Raw genomic sequence first — 24955 nt, 5'->3', positions numbered from 1 at the left:
AGTCAACCCGTGTTTAACAGTCCGCTTTGTGGGCACTAGTAGGGTATTGTTGACTTGAGAGATTACTGTATGTACAGTGGCATCAAGAAGGCTCTAGGCCCTACAGTGAAAGGGGTCGCTCCCCTGAAATCTCTGATGGGAGAGAAGATCACTGACCGTGGGCAACAGATGGCCAGATGGGTGGAGCACTACTCAGAGCTATACTCCCAAGAAACGTCAGTCACTGATGCAGCCCTCAGCAGCATAAAGAATCTGCCCATCATGGAAGAGCTCAACAAAGTGCCAACCTTAGAGGAGCTCAGCAAAGCAATCGACTCCCTTCCAAACGACAAAGCACCAGGTAGTGACAGCATCCCGCCCGAAGCTATCAAACGTGGAAAACCAACATTGATTAAACCACTGCATGAGCTACTTTGCCTCTGCTGGAAGGAAGGAGTAGTCCCCCAAGACATGCGCGATGCCACAATTGTGACCCTTTACAAAAACAAGGGCGACCGCAGTGACTGTAATAATTACAGAGGGATCTCCCTCTTGAGTATCGTTGGTAAAGTGTATGCCCGCATCATATTCAACAGACTGCAGTTGCTGGCGGACCGTGTGTACCCGGAATCTCAGTGCAGCTTCAGAGCAGGCAGGTCGACAACAGACATGATCTTCTCCCTACGACAACTCCAAGAGAAGAGCAGAGAGCAAGGTCAACCACTCTACATGATGTTCATTGACCTTACCAAGGCCTTTGACTTGGTCAGCAGGAAGGGCCTTTCTGAACTTCTGAGTAAGATCAGTTGCCCCCCAAAACTCCTCAGCATGATAGTCTCTTTCCATGCAGATATGAAGGGAACAGTCCTGTATGATGGATCCTCCTCAACCTCCTTCCCAATTAACAGCGGCGTGAAGCAGGGCTGCGTGCTGGCACCAACACTTTTTGGGATCTTCTTCTCCCTGCTCCTGTCCTATGTCTTCGAAATGTCCAGATGGCATATATCTACACACCAGGTCCGACGGGAGGCTGTTCAACCTGGCATGACTGCGCTCAAAGACCAAAGTGAGAGCTGTGCTCATCAGGGAGATGCTTTTTGCAGATGACGCAGCTCTTGTGACCCACACCGACGAAGCCCTCCAGAGACTGGGAGACCGTTTTGCTGATGCCTGCATGCAGTTTGGTCTCACCATCAGCTTGGAAAAAACAAATGTCTGCGTGCAAGATACCACCATTGCCCCTTCCATCAAAATCAACGATGTCACCCTGGAAGCAGTCAACAACTTTACCTACCTGGGGTCAACCATCAGCAACACTCTCTCGAATGATATGGAGCTGGACAGAAGGCTTGGAAAGGCAAACACCATCATGGCTCGATTAACGAAGAGGGTGTGGGAAAACAATGCGCTAACAGAGCACACCAAGGTCCGAGTCTACTAGGCCTGCATTCTCAGCACCCTTCTATATGGAAGTGAGACCTGGAGTACCTACATGAGGCAAGAATGCCGGCTCAACTCCTTCCATATACGGTGCCTAAAACGCATCCTGAAAATCAGCTGGCAAGACCGTGTTCCACACAGCGAGATCCTGCAGCGTGCAAGTACCCCCAGCATGTACTCCCTGTTGAGCAAACGCTGCCTTCAATGGCTGGGACACGTCCGACGCATGGAGGATGGAAGGCTGCCAAAGGATATCCTATATGGACAGCTGGCCACTGGCATGAGAAGAGTCGGCCGACCCTCACTCCGTTTCAAGGATGTATGCAAGAGGGACATGAAGGCATGCAACATTTCACCTGATGGCTGGGAAGAGCTGGCCAAGGACCGAGGCACCTTGAGACTGACGGTAAACAATGGCATATCAGTCGCTGATGCGAGGAGAGGCTAGTTGGTGGCAGAGAAACGTAAGAGAAAGAAGAACATGGCAGCAACCACAGTAACACAGACTTCCCAGTATATCTGCACCAACTGCAATAGGGACTGACACTCACGTATAGGCCAGCACAGTCACAGCAGATGTTGCCAACAGAGACAGACAACACCCTAAGGGCGCTATTCGCATGGTCTTTCAAGATTGAGTCGCCAATGATGATGATGATGAGAGATTAGTGACCAATGGATCTCAATAATCCCAGCCTATGGTGAAGAAACACAGTTTTGAAGTAAACTTATGTGTAAAAATTCTGATGTTCATACTCCAGAATCTAAGACCAAGTCAAATGCAAAGTTTAGTCATGGAACTTAATCTCAAACAAAAGTTATTTTGCAAAACCTATTTTTGTTTAAACGACAATGACCTTCTGACCCCCAAAATCAACTGACCTGTTCCATACCTGATGTACAGGCCTTGCATAAACTCTAGTGAACACTGAGGATTATAACTAAAGTTGTAATGAAAAATGGCATTATTTTACTGACCTTGACCTTTGACCATTTTCACCCCCAAATCATTAGGCATGTTTCTTATCCAATGTGTAAATCATCCACAAACTTTAATGAAGGTCAGTAGTCAATATCTGAAATTTTTGTGCAGAAGCCATTTGACCATTGACCAAAATCAAAAAGCCTCTAGCCTCTTCCAATCTCCAACTGCAAGCCATCCAAAGTTTAGGCCAGGTCACTGACATAAAACTAATGTTAATGTTTTGAAAACAATTTTTTTTTTCAGTCACAGTGACCTTTACCTTTTGGACTCCAAAGTCAAAGCAGTTCTTCCTCATTTAAAGTGCAAGGTATCCACAAAGTATTGTAATTGTGGATTGTAGACAACTCAAGTTACTGTACAGAAACTATTTTCTCCTTTAGTCATAGAGAGTGACATTGAGCTTCGAAACCTAATCAATAGTGTCCTTCCTTTGCCCAAAAACAAGCCATTCACAAAGTTTGATAGCTGATGATGGTGAACAACTCAAGTGATTGTCTGGAATTGAAATTGGTAACATAAAGAGGGATAGACTGATGATGGATGGATGGACATCAAAGTATAACATGCCCTGCCTCATGATGGGCATAATAAATCCAATCAGGTTATTTAAATATGAATCTGTCAAAGCCTGTCTAATTTCATTTGTTGACCTCAATTGTATTTTTCTTAATCATCCTAAAGCAACTTTTGTAAAAAGAAAATATAATACTAGCAAGAGGACTGGTGAGCAATTTACTCATGTAAATACGCCCCTGCATCCCAAGAGTCCCTTGAATGGAATGATACTCTAGTCTGCAAAAAAGATTTCCAGGAATCCAAGATAAGACTATTTCTTATTAACTGTTGAGAGATGAAACCATCTGATATTCTTCAGCAATAAGATTTTCCTTCTTTCAGCTTCTGACCTCGAAACTGATATGGTTCCTCCTTACCCCTTGTGCAAGCTCTAGTTTGATAAATGGACAACTTGAATGTGCAGTAACAAAATTTGTATAAGTCGCATCGATTGATGGACATTATTCCATAATTTGCTCTACTTCATGGCTGGTGCATACAAATTGCAAAAGTGAAATGATCTGTCTGTGCACACATCTTGTAATGATGCCCACAATCATGTTGCTAAATTTTATGGGGATCATTAGAAAACTGTTTGACTAGTTGTGTCATACAGTACAACAGGCTCCAAGTCAAAAAAAGGCAAAAATTCTGACAAATATCAAACAGACACAGCAATTTGCCTATATGATAATCTTCAGAAGATGATCATAATGTTTAACAAGTTTCATGGCAATCCATTGAAATCTGTGATACTAGTGGCATTCAAAAACTTCTGTCATACACTGCACTCAGCTGCAAATCAAAAAGGGCCATAACTGATAAAAATTGCAGGAACAGAGTAATATGACAATATGTGTATCTTCAGGTGACGACCATCCTGTTTGCCAAGTATCATGACAATTCATGATCAGGAGAGCTAGATTAGTAGATCTAGATCAGTAGAGCTAAATCAGTAGAGCTAGATGAGTAGAGCTAAATGAGTAGAGCTAGATCAGAATCAGTAGAGCTAGATCAGTTGAGCTAGATCAGTAGAGGTAAATCAGTAGAGCTAGATTAGTAGAGCTAAATCAGTAGAGCTAAATCAGTATCAGTAGAGCTAAATCAGTAGAGCTAGATCAGTAGAACTAAATCAGTAGAGCTAAATCAGTAGAGCTGGATCAGTAGAGCTAGATCAGTAGAGCTAAATCAGTAGAGCTAGATCACTAAAGTTATATCTATAGAGCTAGATCAGTAGAGCTAAATCAGTAGAGCTAAGGTGGAAGAGCTAAATCTGTAAAGCTAGATCAGTACAGTTAAATCAGTAGAGCTAGACCAGTATAGTTAAATCAGTAGAGCTAGATCAGAAGAGCTAGATCAGTAGAGCTAAATCAGTAGAGCTAAAGCTACACCAGTAGAGCTAAATCAGTAGAGCTAAAGCTAAACAAGTAGAGCTAGATGAGTAGAGCTAAATCTGTAGAGGTAGATCAGTACAGCTAAATCAGTAGAGCTAGATCAGTAGAGCTAGATCAGTAGAACTAAATCAGTAGAGCCAGATCAGTCGAGCTAGATCAGTAGAGCTAAATCAGTAGAGCTAGATCAGTAGAGCTAAATCAGTAGAGCTAGATCAGAAGAGCTAGATCAGTAGAGCTAAATCAGCAGAGCTAGTTCAGTAGAGCTAAATCAGCAGAGCTAGTTCAGTAGAGCTAAATCAGTAGATTTAGATCAGTAGAGCTAGATCAATAGATCTAAATCAGTAGAGCTAGATCAGTAGAGCTAAATCAGTAGAGCTAGATCAGAATTGCTAGATCAGAAGAGCTAAAGCTTAACCAGTAGAGCTAAAGCTAAACCAGTAGAGCTAAATCAGTTGAACTCGACTGGTAGAGGTAAATCAGTAGAGCTAAACTGGTAGAGCTAGATCAGGAGAGCTAAACCAGTAGAGCTAGATTAGTAGAGCTAAATCAGCAGAGCTAGATCAGTAGAGCTAAATCACTAGAGATAGATCAGTAGAGTTAAATCAGTAGAGCCAGATCAGTTGAGCTTAAAATATTAGTTTCAAAGCTAAATAAGTAGAGATAAATCAGTAGAACTAAATCAGTAACGTTAGATCAGTAGAGCTAAATCAGTAGAGCTAGATCAGTAGAGCTAAATCAGTAGAGCTAGATCAGTAGAGCTAAATCAGTAAAGCTATATCTGTAGAGGTAAATCAGTAGAGCTAGATCAATAGAGCTAAATCAGAAGAGCTAAAGTGGTAGAGCTAACTCTGTAGAGCTAGATCAGTACAGCTAAATCAGTACAGCTAAATCAGTAGAGCTAGATCAGAATTGCTAGATCAGTAGAGCTAAATCAGTAGAGCTAAATCAGTAGAGCTCAATCAGTAGAGCTAAATCAGTAGAGCTCAATAGGTAGAGGTAAATCAGTAGAGCTAAATCAGTAGAGCTAAATCAATAGAGCTGAATCAGTTGAGTTCAATCAGTAGAGCTAGATCAGTAGAACTAAACCAGTAGAGCTAGATCAGTAGAGCTAAATCAGTAGAGATAGATCAGTAGAGTTAAATCAGTACAGCCAGATCAGTCAAGCTTAAAAAAGTAGTTTTCTAGCTAAATAAGTAGAGATAGATCAGTAGAACTAAATCAGTAGAGCTAAATCAGTATAGCTAGATCAGTAGAGCTAAATCAGTAGAGCTAGATCAGTAGAGCTTAACAAAATAGTTTCATATACTCTTACCTTTCTCTAGTAGCAGTTTTACAACCTCCAGTTTTCCATGAAGTGCTGCCTCGTGTAAACCTGTTCCCATGTCAGTCTGAAAAATAAGGAATATTTAAAATCAGGTTTTAAATAAAAAATCTGTAAAGATAACTTGACAGTGATATATTGGAAAATGAGAGGATGGGATCCCTCAAAGTAATTTATCTGCTGGTGAGGGGAAGGCAGAGAAATGAAAGGTGGAAGTGTATACATGTAAACTGTATGTGATTTAACATAATTTTTATATAAAAAGGATTGTAAAAATTTAGCATGATACAACCTTTCTCTCTTCCAAGGGAAATATTAGCAGATTGCAATGGAGCATCTATTGATAGAAATTGATTTCTGATACATTTCATGTAACTTTATTGGTTAAAATATACACAATCTACAAATGAAATTTTTTTCAGTTCTAGTTAAGAAAATGTAAGTTTTTGGGGTGGGTGGGGGTGACTAAATTTTAATATCAATAATATGTACCCTGTTACTACTGCTTAGCTGAAATTGTAAGTTTGGTGGGAGGCTGATGATCCCACAACTGGCAAAAGAAAAACAAACAATGAATTCTCAACCTCAATGTAGAATAGAAGACTATTGCTAGATGATATCCACATGGGTGATTTCTGAGCTACAATACTTGGATCCAAAAGTAATATGCCAATGAGCAATGGTAAAAGAAGGTAGTGTGAGATTGCCAAAACATGGCTTTCATCACATCCCCCAGAGACAACTGGGTAAACCTCATGGGGTTTAATTTTTGTGAACGAAAGGCCCCTCTCCATTAGTGACTAATCAGCTTTTTTGATAGTTATTGCAATCCACCTCAAAATAGTGGAAGCTGAAAAATTAACGCTAAGGGGGGGGGGGGAAGGAAAAGATGCTTCCTATCATTTATTCTCCCTTTAGAAGCAGCCAAAAAAAGTCTAAAGCCTGGAAATAAAATTCTATCCTGATCAGGACAGATATGACTGAGATTGGGGATCTCAATAAGGAGTGGAGCAACCAAAGGAGGCTGGTTATTTACTATGAAACATGGATGTCATGGAAGATAAACCGACTAATAATTTTCATTCAACCTTAAACAGCACTGCCTTAGGGTTTGGGCATGAAAATCGCTCCCTCATCTCATGGACACTAAGATGATCAAGGAAAAAGTCTTGAGGTTAAGGTTCTCAAAGGAATCTTTACCCAAAGGATCATAGGAGTTTTCAGTCAGAAAAAAGACACAAGAGAGAATCCACCCTGGCATTAAAAAAGCAAGTCACCTGTCCTTACAATTCTAAAATATGAGTGTACTTGATAGGGCTGGCCCTGTAGCTCTTGACATTATAAACTGATCATTGTGTCTCCTCAGAAAGGAAAAGAAGAAAATCAGCCACTGCACTCACAGAAAGAATGCTAGTGTTATCTTTTTTACTGTATCAATCACACAAGACTGTCCACTTGGCAAAAAAGACCCGAGAACTAGATGGTCTCCTGGACTTGTGTTGTTGTTGTTATGGGGTCTAAAGCTATTTTTCATTACAGGATAGGCTATACTGGGCGGCCAATGTAACTGGTGGCGAAAGAACCCAGAAAAACCCCGGGAAGAACCTCCAACCGACAAGAAGCTATTGGCAAACATTTTCACATACCCAAATTAGCTGAGCATGAGACTCAAACCCATACAGAGGTGAGATGGCAGTGCTCTGGAAAAATTAGCAATTTCGACCACTTGGCCATTTGGGGCCCTGTCTCCTGGACTTTGTACCTGGTGACTATGCACAAAGACTTGTCCTGGCAGAGAGATCTTTTGAGATGAGCAAAGTGTGACAGTGGAAAGTCTGTGACTGTTGTGCAGGAGAGCACATGTGCTGCAACAGGAGGTCCCTCTTCTATGGTAATGTCCTGGGATGGTCCACCAGTAGGTCAAGATCACTCAACCATGACCAATGGAACCACAGAGTGATCAAAAAGCAGAGCAGTGGATAACACATTCCCAGATGTTTTCACCACTGCTTACAACAAAATAATAAAGGGCAACAAGAGGTCAGCATGTGAGGCTAATTACTTGTGACCTAGCCTGTTATAAAGTTCCAGTATTTAAATTGTAACAGAGTGAGGAAGCAACAAGAGAGCTGGTCATGAGTTATCCCCATAATTTTCTCCAAGCTGGAAAGAATTTTATTGTCATCAAAGGCTTGGAACATGGATAACTGGGCAAAAGATGGCAAACCTCATTAACTTCTTTTTCAAAGAACCTGATCTCTTTCTCCTCTGCCACCGTGACTGATTGAAGCAAGGCTGCAGGAGAAAAGAATGGAGGGTGACCAATACTCATAGACCAGTGACTGGTGTGCTGTGCTCATTATTTCTGAAAATGACTGGTCAAGTGACTTGGATCTGCTGGAGGACCCTTCCCCAGATCTGACAGACCTTGATCAAAGATCTCCCCTTACCATATGCCTCAATCCCATCTTTGAAAACGGGCTCCAGGGACTGAAAAGGTGCTGCTCTGCCCTAAAGGGGGCATGACTCACTTTCAACCCTCACTGAGCTGTGGTAGAGTAGAATGTGCTGCTCCACTCTCACAGGTGGCATGAGACTCACTCTTTGCCTTTCTAGTGGAAAAGTGAATGTACTGCTCCACTCTCACAGGTGGCATGAGACTCACTCTTTGCCTTTCTAGTGGAAAAGTGAATGTACTGCTCCACTCTCACACGTGGCATGAGACTCACTCTTTGCCTTTCTAGTGGAAAAGTGAATGTGCTGCTCATACCATGCAACTTGCTCTTTGCCCTCACATAATGGGGAGGGACCTGTTCCTCCCTAATGGGATGATGTAACTCATTCTTCCATCATTTATTAACTACCCTGTGAAAGTCTCCATTAACCCTAAGATTATCCAGTAAGACTTTGGTAACCCCTGAAAATTTTTTGGAAAGCAAGGAAGGAATTTTTTACCTTCCTTTATAAGTATGTCTGTGGCAAGGTCCTAATCCTTATTAACCACAGGCTGCAAAAGAGAGAATCAACTGTCCTCTTGCAGCGTGGACAAGACAGGCAAGTTGTGTGGGTATCCAAGGGATTTTTCTTGTGGTCACACTTACCCACACCCTGTTTAGTCCTTGCTGCAAGAGGAAGCTGAAAACATTTATTCAAAAAACTTCTATATAAGTATTATGTAAAACTGTATTTGCATGGAAAAAGTGTACAGCATGGAAAAAGTGTACACTAAATGTACACTAACTTAATAACAACAAGAACTCACCTTTTCAAAATGTCTCAAATATTAAAACAACACTAATGCAATGAGGTAAGCAATGATAATCTGAGTACAGAAGATTAATGAAATAAAACCACCAAGGATGATTCAAATATGATGTCAACCAGGCTTATTTGGGAACTGGAGATGACTGAATTAGCAAAACCCAAAAACCCAAGCTTGGTAAAATTGCTGAGAATAAGGATGATTATCCTATACTAATTTCCAACTTTTGTTCAATAACTAAATACACAACATAAAAAGGAAAAACTGGTCTGCAGCCTGCTTTCTGACCAAAAAAATCACTCATAAGTTACAATAAATGAAATGTGAATTACAAATATTTATTACTATAATAAAACAAAATGAACTAAAATGTGTCTTCTGACTAGTTCCTGCAAGCATAGGGATACCTAAATGCCTATCCAAGCCATAAAATAATTATCAAAGAATAATATTATACAAAATTTAACCATCAATATTGCAAATAATGAGAGAAATATGACACAAAATAGTACTTCATCAAGGTTATTCCACATGAACAAAATAAAAATAATACACATAAAGAAAAAGTTCAATTTGCAATGTTAACACAAAGTGATGGCAATTTCTATGTGACTTAAACTAAAGCAACATTAACGTCTGCAACTGGAAAAAGAATGAACAGTGCACATGGCAAGGTAGATACTGGGTGGACTAGGGGCGTTCTAGAACTTTCCAGTCACCCTGTGGGAAAAGTCTGCTACTCAACAGCAACAGTGCACATGGCAAGGTAGATACTGGGTGGACTAGGGGCGTTCTAGAACTCTCCAGTCACCCTGTGGGAAAAGTCTGCTACTCAACAGCAACAGTGCACATGGCAAGGTAGATACTGGGTGGACTAGGGGCGTTCTAGAACTCTCCAGTCACCCTGTGGGAAAAGTCTGCTACTCAACAGCAACAGTGCACATGGCAAGGTAGATACTGGGTGGACTAGGGGCGCTCTAGAACTTTCCAGTCACCCTGTGGGAAAAGTCTGCTACTCAACAGCAACAGTGCACATGGCAAGGTAGATACTGGGTGGACTAGGGGCGTTCTAGAACTTTCCAGTCACCCTGTGGGAAAAGTCTGCTACTCAACAGCAACAGTGCACATGGCAAGGTAGATACTGGGTGGACTAGGGGCGTTCTAGAACTTTCCAGTCACCCTGTGGGAAAAGTCTGCTACTCAACAGCAACAGTGCACATGGCAAGGTAGATACTGGGTGGACTAGGGGCGTTCTAGAACTCTCCAGTCACCCTGTGGGAAAAGTCTGCTACTCAACAGCAACAGTGCACATGGCAAGGTAGATACTGGGTGGACTAGGGGCGTTCTAGAACTCTCCAGTCACCCTGTGGGAAAAGTCTGCTACTCAACAGCAACAGTGCACATGGCAAGGTAGATACTGGGTGGACTAGGGGCGCTCTAGAACTTTCCAGTCACCCTGTGGGAAAAGTCTGCTACTCAACAGCAACAGTGCACATGGCAAGGTAGATACTGGGTGGACTAGGGGCGTTCTAGAACTTTCCAGTCACCCTGTGGGAAAAGTCTGCTACTCAACAGCAACAGTGCACATGGCAAGGTAGATACTGGGTGGACTAGGGGCGTTCTAGAACTTTCCAGTCACCCTGTGGGAAAAGTCTGCTACTCAACAGCAACAGTGCACATGGCAAGGTAGATACTGGGTGGACTAGGGGCGTTCTAGAACTTTCCAGTCACCCTGTGGGAAAAGTCTGCTACTCAACAGCAACAGGTTATATATTACTGATATTAAATGAACTGAGTTCTGATGATCTGTCATTTTAAAAAAAAACATTGCCATGGTAACAATGTACTTCAGGATAGATCAATATGAAAAAATAACTGAAATAATCTGACAGAACTTTTTATTAGAGTAAAATAACCAACGTTATTTATTTTAGTCCATGACTTAGAACCAATGATGAAGCCAAAGAATTTGCTCAAACAAGGAATCTAATAACTACATGAGTGAAACTGCCTGACAAATGCCCCATCAAAAGAAGTGTACCTGAAGTACTGCAGATCCTCTAAATGTCAATATACACACTGAAATCAAAGTTAACAATAAAGTCTGCCAAAAAAAAGGCAGTTAATTTATCCAACAACTGTATGTGAATTATGTTTGGCAATACTCAAGAACCATTACCAATCATCCTTGCCTGTGCAAGAATTGGAGCTTGCAATTATCCAATAATCCTATGCAAAGTTAAATGCTAAGAATGCAGCTAGTCATATCTGGAACCAAAAAGAGAAATAATCCTGATGAAAGTTAAATGCTGAGTATGCAGTTTGTCATATCAGGAATCCAAGAGAAATAATCGCAATAAAGGTTAAATGCTGAGTATGCAGCTTGTCATATCAGGAATCCAAGAGAAATAATCCTGATGAAAGTTAAATGCTGAGTATGCAGTTTGTCATATCAGGAATCCAAGAGAAATAATCGCAATAAAGGTTAAATGCTGAGTATGCAGCTTGTCATATCAGGAATCCAAGAGAAATAATCCTGATGAAAGTTAAATGCTGAGTATGCAGTTTGTCATATCAGGAATCCAAGAGAAATAATCGCAATAAAGGTTAAATGCTGAGTATGCAGCTTGTCATATCAGGAATCCAAGAGAAATAATCCCAATAAAGGTTAAATGCTGAGTATGCAGTTTGTCATATCAGGAATCTAAGAGAAATAATCCCAGTAAAGGTTAAATGCTGAGTATGCAGTTTGTCATATCAGGAATCCAAGAGAAATAATCCCAATAAAGGTTAAATGCTGAGTATGCAGCTTGTCATATCAGGAATCCAAGAGAAATAATCCCAATAAAGGTTAAATGCTGAGTATGCAGCTTGTCATATCAGGAATCCAAGAGAAATAATCCCAATAAAGGTTAAATGCTGAGTATGCAGCTTGTCATATCAGGAATCCAAGAGAAATAATCCCAATAAAGGTTAAATGCTGAGTATGCAGCTTGTCATATCAGGAATCTAAGAGAAATAATCCCAATAAAGGTTAAATGCTGAGTATGCAGCTTATCATATCAGGAATCCAAGAGAAATAATCGCAATAAAGGTTAAATGCTGAGTATGCAGCTTGTCATATCAGGAATCCAAGAGAAATAATCCCAATAAAGGTTAAATGCTGAGTATGCAGTTTGTCATATCAGGAATCTAAGAGAAATAATCCCAATAAAGGTTAAATGCTGAGTATGCAGCTTATCATATCAGGAATCCAAGAGAAATAATCCCAATAAAGGTTAAATGCTGAGTATGCAGTTTGTCATATCAGGAATCCAAGAGAAATAATCCCAATAAAGGTTAAATGCTGAGTATGCAGTTTGTCATATCAGGAATCCAAGAGAAATAACCCTATGCAAAGTTAACTGCCGAGTATACAGCTTGTCATATCAGGAGGCAAAGAGAATTAATCTTACTGCCAAGAATCCTCTATTAGGCATGTTACATCCTGATGTGCACTCCTGTAATAGGCATGTTACATACTGATGTCATACATATCAAACTATTATTCATGTGTATCCTGGTGTGCTCCTGTATTAGGCATGTTACATCCTGATGTGCACTCCTGTATTAGGCATGTGACATACTGATGTGCACTCCTGTATTAGGCATGTGACATACTGATGTCATACATATCATAGTATTATTCATATGTATCCTGGTGCACTCCTGTATTAGGCATATTACATCGTGATGTGCACTCCTGTATTAGGCATGTGACATACTGATGTCATACATATCATAGTATTATTCATATGTATCCTGGTGTGCATTCCTGTATTAGGCATGTTACATCCTGATGTGTACTCCTGTATTAGGCATGTGACATACTGATGTCATTCATATCATAGTATTATTCATATGTATCCTGGTGTGCACTCCTGGATTAGGCATGTTACATCCTGATGTGCACTCCTGTATTAGGCATGTTACATACTGATGTCAATACAAATCAAACTATTATTCATGTGTATCCTGATGTGCACTCCTGTATTAGGCATGTTACGTACTGATGTGCACTCCTGTATTAGGCATGTTACATCCTGATGTCAATACAAATCAAAGTATTATTCATATGTATCCTGGTGTGCACTCCTGTATTAGGCATGTTACATCCTGATGTGCACTCCTGTATTAGGCATGTTACATACTGATGTCAATACAAATCAAAGTATTATTCATATGTATCCTGGTGTGCACTCCTGTATTAGGCATGTTACATCCTGATGTCAATACAAATCAAGCTATTATTCATATGTATCCTGGTGTGCACTCCTGTATTAGGCATGTTACATACTGATGTCAATACAAATCAAATTATTATTCATGTGTATCCAGGTGTGCACTATACAATGCCATAATATTTTATGCATATGACTATTAATTGCCATGGGTTTTTCTAGCAAACTGCTGTACACTGAAAGGAACAAACTATTGTGGGCTTGAGAAAAAGAAAATATCTAGTTATATTACAGCTGAAATACATATTAAATGGCACTCTATAGTGTATATAGCATGAAAAATAATGGAGTAGCAATAAAAAATGGTTATACCAGAGGTCACAATTTTCATTTATGATCTACTTGACTTCATAAGAAGTCTTTTGGTCAAAACCCAGTGTTGGTATGGCTCCATTTCAGAGCAGTGATAACTGAATTTTCAAGATGGCTGCTATAGTGGTTATATAGGATGTCAGATCAGCACCATTGTCAATCAGAATCAAATAGGCATTATAAGAAGTCTTTTGGTACGAACCTAAATGTCAATTTGACCTTTCATCTTGGAAAAGTGGTGATAATAAGATTTTCCAGATAGCTGACATGGTGTTCATAATGAAAGTCATAATGGTGCCATTTTCATCTAGGACCCACAAGACAACATGAGATGTCAACAGGTGAAAATCCTATGCTATGGCTGCCATATTGGAAGTCAAATCAACACCATTTTCATCATAAGAAGCATTTTAATGAAAACCTCATGCTAATATTACCATCCATTCAGGAGTAGTAATAACATTTTCATACAGCATGTCTGAGCAGCACTTGGGATGAATGTGTGTTAATGGACAGATGAATGAAAGACAACAGGCCATCCCATAATAATGGACAGATGAATGAAAGACAACAGGCCATCCCATAATAATGGACAGATGAATGAAAGACAACAGGCCATCCCATAATAATGGACAGATGAATGAAAGACAACAGGCCATCCCATAATAATGGACAGATGAATGAAAGACAACAGGCCATCCCATAAAAATGGACAGATGAATGAAAGACAACAGGCCATCCCATAATAATGGACAGATGAATGAAAGACAACAGGCCATCCCATAAAAATGGACAGATGAAAGAACGACAACAGGCCAACAGGCCATCCCATAATAATGGACAGATGAATGAACGACAACAGGCCATCCCATAATAATGGATAGGTGAATGAAAGACAACAAGCCATCCCATAATAATGGACAGATGAATGAAAGACAACAAGCCATCCCATAATAATGCACAGATGAATGAAAGACAACAGGCCATCCCATAAGCACTTCGGGTATAAGAGCAGGGGACCTAAAAATGTAATACTTATAAATCTGAACGTTTTTTTCACATAATATATGATTCACGACTTTGTAAATCGCATCAAATGTTGATTCATTTACATAAGAAAAATTTAACTTTCTTTCATCATTTGCAGTCAGACACTTTTTGGAACAGGAAATTTAAGCTCTTTGTTCTATATAATTTTATCTGACTTTTGGGCATCAAGTGGAATGTAAACTTTGTTGCTTGCACCTGATACAAAATAAGGACACAATACTCCGCTTTTGTTTTTATACATGTTTTTGCATCATGGCACAAAATAGTAATGATGAAATGACTAAGGGGAGGAAACTCTGCACCAGCAAATGTTGGTCATTTACAACATTTTGTTGCATCATTTCACAAAAAGACCAGTGTCATGCTAATTTCTCAGATGAAAAGAAGTCTTAGCTACCAATTAAGTACACTCCAGCAGAAACTGATTTTCATGAGCTGCTGACCTCTATGCAGGTACAAATGTGAACTAAATCGTATTCTAACAGAACTTATTCCAGATAATCTAAATAAAGGTGACTGCTATATGTGAGTAACTGCTATAGGAGGTTTGACCAAAAGTTTCTTTCATCCTTACAACAGTATTAACACTGTATCCATTCTTCAAAAGACAGTCAACAACATCTCGGTGTCCATTGCGTGAGGCAAGATGTATTGGTGAATGGTTGCAGATAGCCTTGTGAAGTAGGTCTGGATTGGCCTCTAACAACTCCTGGACAACTTCCAGCTTGCCATATTGTGCAGCTAGATCTAGAGGCGACTCCTCTCTCAGGTTTCGAATAGAAGGGTTTGCTTTATGCTGAAAAACAGTATTAAATATGACATGGTCTCAATATAAATCATAAATTCAAAAACTTTTTTTGCTTACTGACATGTTTATTGAGTAATCTATTACCAATTCTACCATACTGCAAGGTACTCATCAGTTTCAATACCTCATATTTTTGTATCCAAACAGTATATATAAATTTATTGTCAATTTTTTTTCAATATTTTTCATTTTCTTAGCTTGTGAAAAAAGTATCCTTACATTTTCCTAATGAAAATATACATTTTCCCATCTTGTACTCTAATACCAGAGCAAGTGTTCTTACACGTGTGATTCAAAACAAGAAAAATAGAATATTTGGTGACCTAAAGGCCATAAATGGAAACTGCGATCTTTCAGGCAAATGAATAATTTCTGGCAATGATATGACAAGCCGCCATTCATTTTTTAACAAAATTACATCCCATGCTGATACTAGCATTCAAAGAACCAGAATCCATTTTTGAGATTTGTCTGCTCATTCTAAGAGGTGAATAACTCATTTTATCCTTTGTTTATTAATAAAAAATGTCTTCCAAATTACGAGAATATGTGTGATTTGGATTTTTAATGTAGCTTTAATAATTTTCCAGTCATATCACCACGATGTCTGCAGTGTGGCAGTTTATTTAAGAACCACACATATATGTGGTATAGATTGTTGATCACTGGCAGGCACACAAAAGAACCACAGATATATGTGGCATTGATTGTTAATCACTGGCAGGCACATAAAAGAACCACACATATATGTGGCATAGATTGTTAATTATTGGCAGGCACACAAAAGAACCACACATATATGTGGCATAGATTGTTAATCACTGGCAGGCACATAAAAGAACCACACATATATGTGGCATTGATTGTTAATCACTGGCAGGCACACAAAAGAACCACATATATATGTGGCATTGATTGTTAATCACTGGCAGGCACATAAAAGAACCACACATATATGTGGCATTGATTGTTAATCACTGGCAGGCACATAAAAGAACCACACATATATGTGGCATAGATTGTTAATCATTGGCAGGCACACAGAAGAACCACACATATATGTGGCATAGATTGTTAATCACTGGCAGGCACATAAAAGAACCACACATATATGTGGCATTGATTGTTAATCACTGGCAGACACACAAAAGAACCACATATATATGTGGCATAGATTGTTAATCATTGGCAGGCACACAAAAGAACCACACATATATGTGGCATAGATTGTTAATAATTGGCAGGCACACAAAAGAACCATATATATATGTAGTATTGATTGCTCTGATTAATCTGTAGTTACACAATTCTTTAACTTTCCAATTTTTAGTAAACAAAATTGGTAAAACACAATTTTGACAATTTTAATTCATGATCAGAAATACGTAAAAAAATAAAACAAAAAGGTACATAAAACAAAAAATTCTTTTCAGGAACTGAGATCTGATATATTTATTTTGTTGCTCAAGAATATAATATTTTCAATCAAACTGCTTTCATAAGAACGTTTTAATGGTACCACATACTGAAATATATTGAACATGAACTCTAGACAAGAAATTTCTTCAGTAACATTACTTCTATCAATCAAATGCATTAAATATCCTCAGATTTCCAACCAAAGCATCCTCCCATATTACCTTATATGACATTGTCACATACAACACTATTGCCATTTCAAAAGAAAATTAAGCAGTGAGGATGACAAAGATTAAAATAAAAGATCATATGGAGCTTTAAACACCAGACAAATATTCCTAGAACTCCTTAAATTTTGAGTATTTTTTATGTTAGACCTTTATTTCTTATTCATCTAATCCAACTACTAACTGCAAAGATACAGATTCTGCCATTGCATAATTCACTGGCAGATCTAGGTCTATATGTTTAGAGCAAATACAGCACATTATATTATGTCAGATCAGGGTCTATATGTTTAGAGCAAACACAGCACATTATATTATGTCAGATCAGGGTCTATATGTTTAGAGCAAACACAGCACATTATATTATGTCAGATCAGGGTCTATATGTTTAGAGCAAACACAGCACATTATATTATGTCAGATCAGGGTCAATATGTTTAGAGCAAACACAGCACATTATATTATGCCAGATCTAGGTCTATATGTTTAGAGCAAACACAGCACATTATATTATGTCAGATCAGGGTCTCTGTTTTTTGCAGCTGGACTTGACTTATGAGCAAGTATATATTATATCCTTTCTATATTTTTTTTATCACACACATGACTTATGAGCAAGTATATATTACATCCTTTCTATATTTTCTTTGTCACACACATGACTTATGAGCAAGTATATATTACATCCTTTCTATATTTTCTTTATCACATACATGACTTATAAGCAAGTATATATTACATCCTTTCTATATTTTCTTTATCACATGCATGACTTATAAGCAAGTATATATTACATCCTTTCTCTATTTAATTTATCACACACTGCAAAAGAACTTGTAAAAAAGCATTTTTAAGATTTCATCATTATGCATTGATAAATTACAAGAAATTGTGAAAATTGTATCTTTTCTTGTAATGTAGTTCTTGCAGAAGAAAGGAACTGACATGATAAACTATATACAGTGCTGACATGATAAACTGTATAAAATGCTGATATGATAAATTGTATACATTGCTGACATGACAAATGCTATACAATGCTGACTTGATAAACTATATATAATGCTGACATGATAAACTGTAGACAGTGCTGATTTGATAAACTGTTAATAATACCAACATGACAAACTTCATACAGTGCTGATTTGATAAACTGTTCATAATGCCAACATGACAAACTTCATACAGTGCTGATTTGATAAACTGTTAATAATGCCAACACGACAAACTTCATACACAAACTTCATACAGTGCTGATTTGATAAACTGTTAATAATGCCAACATGACAAAGTTCATACAGTGCTGACATGACAAATTGTAAACAGTACTGACATGATAAAATATATACAGTGCTGACATGATAAACTGTAAACAGTGCCAACATGATAAACTGTAAACAGTGTCAACATGATAAACTTTATACAGTGATGACAGATAAACTTTATACAGTACTGACATAATAAACTGTATACAATGCTGACATGATAAACTGTAAACAGTGCTGACATGATAAACTGTAAACAGTGCTGACATGATAAACTGTAAACAGTGCCGATATAGGATAATAAAAGTATTAAGATTACTAACAGATATAAGGGGTCTGATAATACAGTATCTTAAACAAGATTAACACAAACTGTAAGACAATGATAATTATATTCCTTTTCTGTGTAATCTGAAACAAATACCAAGATCTCTTGAAATAAATGTAATCTTAATTAAATGTTTGTCCTTTCTTCTCTAACAGAGAATTTTATTATTATAAAAAATCATAAAATATTCAAGTATCTCTGTGCAATTTCTATTAAAATGATATATTATTTGAAGAAGTTACCTGCACCAACACCTTTACAACAGCCAGGTAACCGTACTGGGCAGACATGTGTAAAGCTGTGTCTCCACTGCTATTCTGAAAATTGGACAGTTAAAAATCTTTAGATTGTTTCCTTCATACTGTTTTAGTAGAACTGATATGATCAGCATACTGGAGTATTGTGGAAAATTAACTAGAAAGTTATAATTGATACAATTTACATAATGGTATTATGGAAGTTTTAACTGCCAAGTTCAAACTGATACAATTCATAGACTGGTAATGTGGAAATTTGAACTGCCAAGTTCAAACTGATATAATTCATAGACTGGTTTTGTGGAAATTTGAACTGCCAAGTTCAAACTGATATAATTCATAGACTGGTTTTGTGGAAATTTGAACTGCCAAGTTCAAACTGATATAATTCATAGACTGGTTTTGTGGAAATTTGAACTGCCAAGTTCAAATTGATATAATTTATAGACTGGTTTTGTGGAAATTTGAACTGCCAAGTTCAAACTGATACAATTCATATACTGGTATTGTGGAAATTTGAAATGAAGACTTAGAACCAATACAATTAGCATACTGATATTATGGATCTAAACTGAAGAGTTAGAACTGTTACAATCAGCAAAACAAACAATGTGGAAATCTAAACTGAAGAGTTAGAACTGTTACAATCAGCAAAACAAACAATGTGGAAATCTAAACTGAGTTAGAACTGTTACAATCAGCAAACAAACAATGTGGAAATCTAAACTGAAGAGTTAGAACTGTTACAATCAGCAAACAAACAATGTGGAAATCTAAACTGAAGAGTTAGAACTGTTACAATCAGCAAACAAACAATGTGGAAATCTAAACTGAAGAGTTAGAACTGATACATTCAGCAACTAGTATTGTGAAAATCTGAACTGAAGAATTAGAACTAGCATTGTAGAAATTTTTTGGAATGGCAAGTCCAAACTGATACAGTCAGCATATATTGTGGTAATTTGAAATGAAGAGTTAGAACTGACACGATTTTAGCATTCCATTGCACTGGAAATATTAACTGATGAGTTAAAACTGCTGCAATCAACATACTGTTTATACTCTTAAAAGTCAATGGCGTTTTTTAATGAAAATTTTATTCATGCAGAGTAGGGGTCATCTTATAACCCTTGATAAATCTGAGCATAATCCCTTAGCTTGAAAAGGCAGCACCTGCTTTGTTTTCCCAGTGGACAATCCTTTGATCAAGCTGTGAATTTGGTATTTGTTCAGTGCCTTGTTGAGTCCTATATTCAATTAACTGTAGGAGTTTATTTTAACTCTCTGTAACATTGCTGCACAATTGCTATCTGTTCAGTTCCAGTGATCATTTAATGACATTTCACAGACTGTATGATCAAAGTGTCATAGCTCAGGCTCAGTCTCCATAATGACCCAAGTTTCAGAGTCATCAGTGTTCTATCAGTTACCAGGTAGCTTGTTACTTGGATACCATACATCAGGGGTGGGCAAACTATGGCCCCCAGGCCACATGCTGAATGCCAAGGGCTTCATGCAGCCCGCCAAGGGTTTTCATGCGGCCTAGGAACAAGTCATCATTCGAACTGACTCTGTTTATGTTACTCTCTTTATCAAATAAATGTGCTTCTTTTGAAGTTTAAGTTTTAAAATATTAACAACATATTAACAACTGAAAATTAATTATGATGTTATTTAGAAAAACCTAAAATTATTTTACTTAATGAACTATGCGGCCCGCGACAAGGTGTAAATTTGTGTATGCGGCACTTGCACTGGAAAGTTTGCCCACCTCTGCCATACATCATGAATTGCTACTGGATATCATTTATCGTACACTGCTAAAAATTTGTAAGTTTCACCAATATGGGGAAAATACAACACAAGTTAAATAGTGATGGGTTTTGCAAAGAAACAAAAAAATTGCACCAGAACATGAATTTGGTGTGATGGAGGAAGAATAAGTCAGATAATGGTTATAGTGCCAGGCAAATGAAAAAACTTGCATAATGGAAAGCCTTATGCAAAATATGAGTGTAGTTTGAGTAGTTTCTGGGGCATTTTATCACTAGAAATACCATTAGACTTAAGGCTCTTTCTACTGCCAAGGCTAACAATGGTGAATCAAGTTTCTACTGGATGATGTTTGTGATTTATGTAATGTCAAGGACTTGCACTCAGACAACACAGAACCCAGAAACCACTTGTTGATAATGAAAAAAACTATGGCAAATTGCACAAAATTTAAACCACTACTGGTAAATGTGTTTCAATGCAAGACTATCCATAAATATAAAAAAAGTTTGAGCTGTTGTGACTGTTAACCATAAGGGATGGTAGACAAGGCAATTTATTTGGTCTGGAACACTAGACCTGAAAATTAAGGCACTGCTTGTGTGGAACATGGCTTTTTAGTGCATCTGATGCAGCTGTGAAAATGACATCAAACATGTGATCCAAGCGGCGTAACTACCATTGGATGTCTGCCTAAACAACCCATTTAAGGCCAGTATTCAAGGCAGTAGCATAACAGGATTGCAGATATGCCCTACTTCCTAAACAACCCATTTAAGGCCAGTATTCAAGGCAGTAGCATAACTGGATTGTAGATATGCCCTACTGTCTAAAGAACCCATTTAAGGCCAGTATTCAAGGCAGTAGCATAACTGGATTGTAGATATGCCCTACTGCCTAAACAACCCATTTAAGGCCAGTATTCAAGGCAGTAGCATAACTGGATTGTAGATATGCCCTACTGCCTAAACAACCCATTTAAGGCCAGTATTCAAGGCAGTAGCATAACTGGATTGTAGATATGCCCTACTGCCTAAACAACCCATTTAAGGCCAGTATTTAAGGCAGTAGCATAACTGGATTGTAGATATGCCCTACTGCCTAAACAACCCATTTAAGGCCAGTATTCAAGGCAGTAGCATAAATGGATTGTAGATATGCCCTACAGCCTAAACAACCCATTTAAGGCCAGTATTCAAGGCAGTAGCATAACTGGATTGTAGATATGCCCTACAGCCTAAACAACCCATTTAAGGCCAGTATTCAAGGCAGTAGCATAACTGGATTGTAGATATGCCCTACAGCCTAAACAACCCATTTAAGGCCAGTATTCAAGGCAGTAGCATAACTGGATTGTAGATATGCCCTACAGCCTAAACAACCCATTTAAGGCCAGTATTCAAGGCAGTAGCATAACTGGATTGTAGATATGCCCTAAGAATTGACAAATGCAGGAAAACTGAAGTGTCCTGGGATTGATTTACTATTTCAATTTGTGAGTAATACTTTGGAGGAACTTCCACTAGAGAAGATGATGGTCATGTCATTTAGGAAATGTGGTATATCCAATTCTATGTATGAAACGGAGGACCACAAACTATTCAGCGATTTCATTTCAGACAAGATTAACAATGAAGCACCAACATGTGGCTTTAAAGAAAAACATTAATACTGGCCGCCATGTATATAGCTTATCGTGTGCTGAAAAATGGCGTTAAACCCTACTACTACAACAACAACATAGTCAGGGTCTTAAGTGTAAACGTGACTTGCAACAATTAGTTTAGCAAGCAATGTCAATCAGTCACATCTTCACCTAGTTTAAATAACTTTCTTTTGCTTTAAGTCTTGCTCAATCACCACTTATATTTATTTTATTTGTTTAAATTCAAACATTGTACTTTTCATTTCCTGTATTTAATTTATCAACAGAACAGCCGAATTCTTATAAAAACACATTCTGCATTGTATCATGTATGTAAATAAGTTATTTTTCTTTATATATATATATATATATATATATATATATATATATATATATATATATATATATATATATATATATATATTATAGTTTGTATTTTGCAGGTATGTTACTGTTCATACTTAAATGTACCTGATCTGGTTTACTATGTACCATTTCCATGCCTGTTCATTTTAACATACTGTAATTGTTTTGGATTGTATTGGTAAAATTGCCTGTCCAGAGCTGTTTTCATGTTACCTTGACTACAGTACATAAAACTTCTTGTACCCTGGACTTTGTACCTACAGGTAGCTGATGAATCCTTAGGAATCACCCAACACTGATTTTTGACTGTTTGATCTGGCCATATGGCAGTAGTGCCAAGGTCCGTAATGTTATAAAATATAAATCCTATGGGATTACAACATTACTCAGATCTTGTGGTTTCTGATACAATCAGGTCTTTAATACAACATGTACCAGTAACCACCGAGAATTTCTATGAAATGGTTTTGCGAAAATTTCTTTGCACAACTGACCAATAAGACTGGATGGGGTCCAATTTGATTTACCCTGCAAGACTCTTGAATCTGCACTGGGTATACGTAGTGTATGTGACATATATGTAGATGACTCAATCAGTGCACACCCTTCTTTTAGGTCAGTGCATGCAAATACATTTCCTTTACTGAGCAAACAGTTTTCAATCCTGGCATTCCTCCTGGAGGTTATTCATCCGCCAGATCATCAGTTTCATGGATCTTACCATTAAACATATCTAAGATCATGTAAGCACCAAACTTTCTGGGCAAGCCAATCTGACATGTTTTATTCAGTGCTAGCGTTCTCAAAAGCCAATCTGACATGTTTTAATCAGTGCTAGCATTCTGAAAAGCCAATCTGACGTGTTTTATTCAGTTATATAGGTGTTACGGTTGATAAGATATTTCATGTTTGAATACATGAGGGCACAGTGCATTTATAATGATCACACAGCTGTTACCGTTGATAACATATTTCATATTTGAATACATGCGGGCACTGTGCATTTATAATGATTACACAGCTGTTACGGTTGATAACACATTTCATATTTGAATACATGAGGGCACACTGCATTTATAATGATGACATAGCTGTTATGGTTGATAACATATTTCATATTTGAATACATGAGGGCACAGTGCATTTATAATGATGACATAGCTGTTATGGTTGATAACATATTTCATATTTGAATACAAGAGAGCACTGTGCATTTATAATGATGACATAGCTGTTACGGTTGATAACACATTTCATATTTGAATACAAGAGGGCACACTGCATTTATAATGATGACATAGCTGTTATGGTTGATAACATATTTCATATTTGAATACAAGAGGGCACACTGCATTTATAATGATCACAAAGCTGTTACGGTTGATAACATACAGTCAAACCCACTTATCTCGACCTCGGTTATCTCGACAACCCGCTTATGTCGAGCGTTTTGGTCCGGTCCCGAAAAAATTCTTCTTTGTTATGCTATTTTTTACCCGCTTATCTCGACCTCTGTTAAGTCGATAACCCGGTTATGTCGGGCATAAATTTCGGTCCGAAGTAACATGTGGACCCGCTTAATTCGACGAAATGCAACTTTTTAACGTCAATCTCACAGAAATTGTACAAGAAATAGTCAGCAAAAGCAATCGATTTTCAGGCACAATTTTGGTCCGTTACGGCAGTAGTCACCTATATTAACCTGGATATTATACAATCTTGGTTATTTTGCACCTAACACCGCGTTATGCGTGAATGGCGGGTGCCTGAAAGCAATCGGTGGATGTTTCTCTCTCACTCTCTCGTTTGTGATTTTCTTTGATCCATTTTTCAATCTGATAACATATTCAAACCTCTGAGTACAACCAAACATGATTTGTTTTTCAATATTCACATCAATTATAAAAATGCGTCGTGTGTTATCTGACATAAGTGATGCACACTACAGTAATGGATGCATACGCTACATGTGATATAAGGAGTTCATAGATATATTTTTTCTTTAATAAATTACTTATGATGATAAAAAAGGAATAAATGATAACAACACCAGGTTAGTTCATTTCATTTTATTATCAATTAAGCGTTTTGTTTATTTTATTGTAACATGCAGTGGGAGGGGATTCCAGTAAACACCAGCAAGAGACAGGAGTAATGCTCAAGGACATTTTTAAAATTACCGGTTTTTATGAACCCGGATATCTCGGGACCCGGTTATGTCGACGATTTTTTTACACCCCCGACGTAATCGAGATAACCGGGTTTGACTGTATTTCATATTTGAATACA

At 37.8% G+C, this 24955-nt stretch overlaps 1 protein-coding gene across 5 annotated transcripts in view; it reads right to left on the bottom strand.

The window, feature by feature from the left end:
- The window catches only part of LOC149784853 (uncharacterized), a 404070-nt gene that overhangs the window by 343712 nt on the left and 35403 nt on the right, over positions 1 to 24955 (bottom strand). For all 5 annotated transcript variants that reach the window (XM_089978427.1, XM_089978423.1, XM_089978426.1 and 2 more), the window contains exons 4-6: positions 18868 to 18942; positions 15153 to 15374; positions 5666 to 5741 (exon numbers count right to left, since the gene is read on the bottom strand). In XM_089978427.1, the coding sequence (XP_089834553.1) occupies positions 5666 to 5741; positions 15153 to 15374; positions 18868 to 18942 (373 nt within the window). The remainder of the gene's footprint in view (positions 1 to 5665; positions 5742 to 15152; positions 15375 to 18867; positions 18943 to 24955) is intronic.

Source organism: Sinohyriopsis cumingii, chromosome 13, assembly GCF_028554795.1.
Source record: "Sinohyriopsis cumingii isolate HCF-2022 chromosome 13, ASM2855479v2, whole genome shotgun sequence".
Classification (NCBI taxonomy): Eukaryota; Metazoa; Mollusca; class Bivalvia; order Unionida; family Unionidae; genus Sinohyriopsis; species Sinohyriopsis cumingii.
Note: the sequence above shows the minus strand (reverse complement) of the source record. Positions and strands in the feature narration are given on the sequence as shown.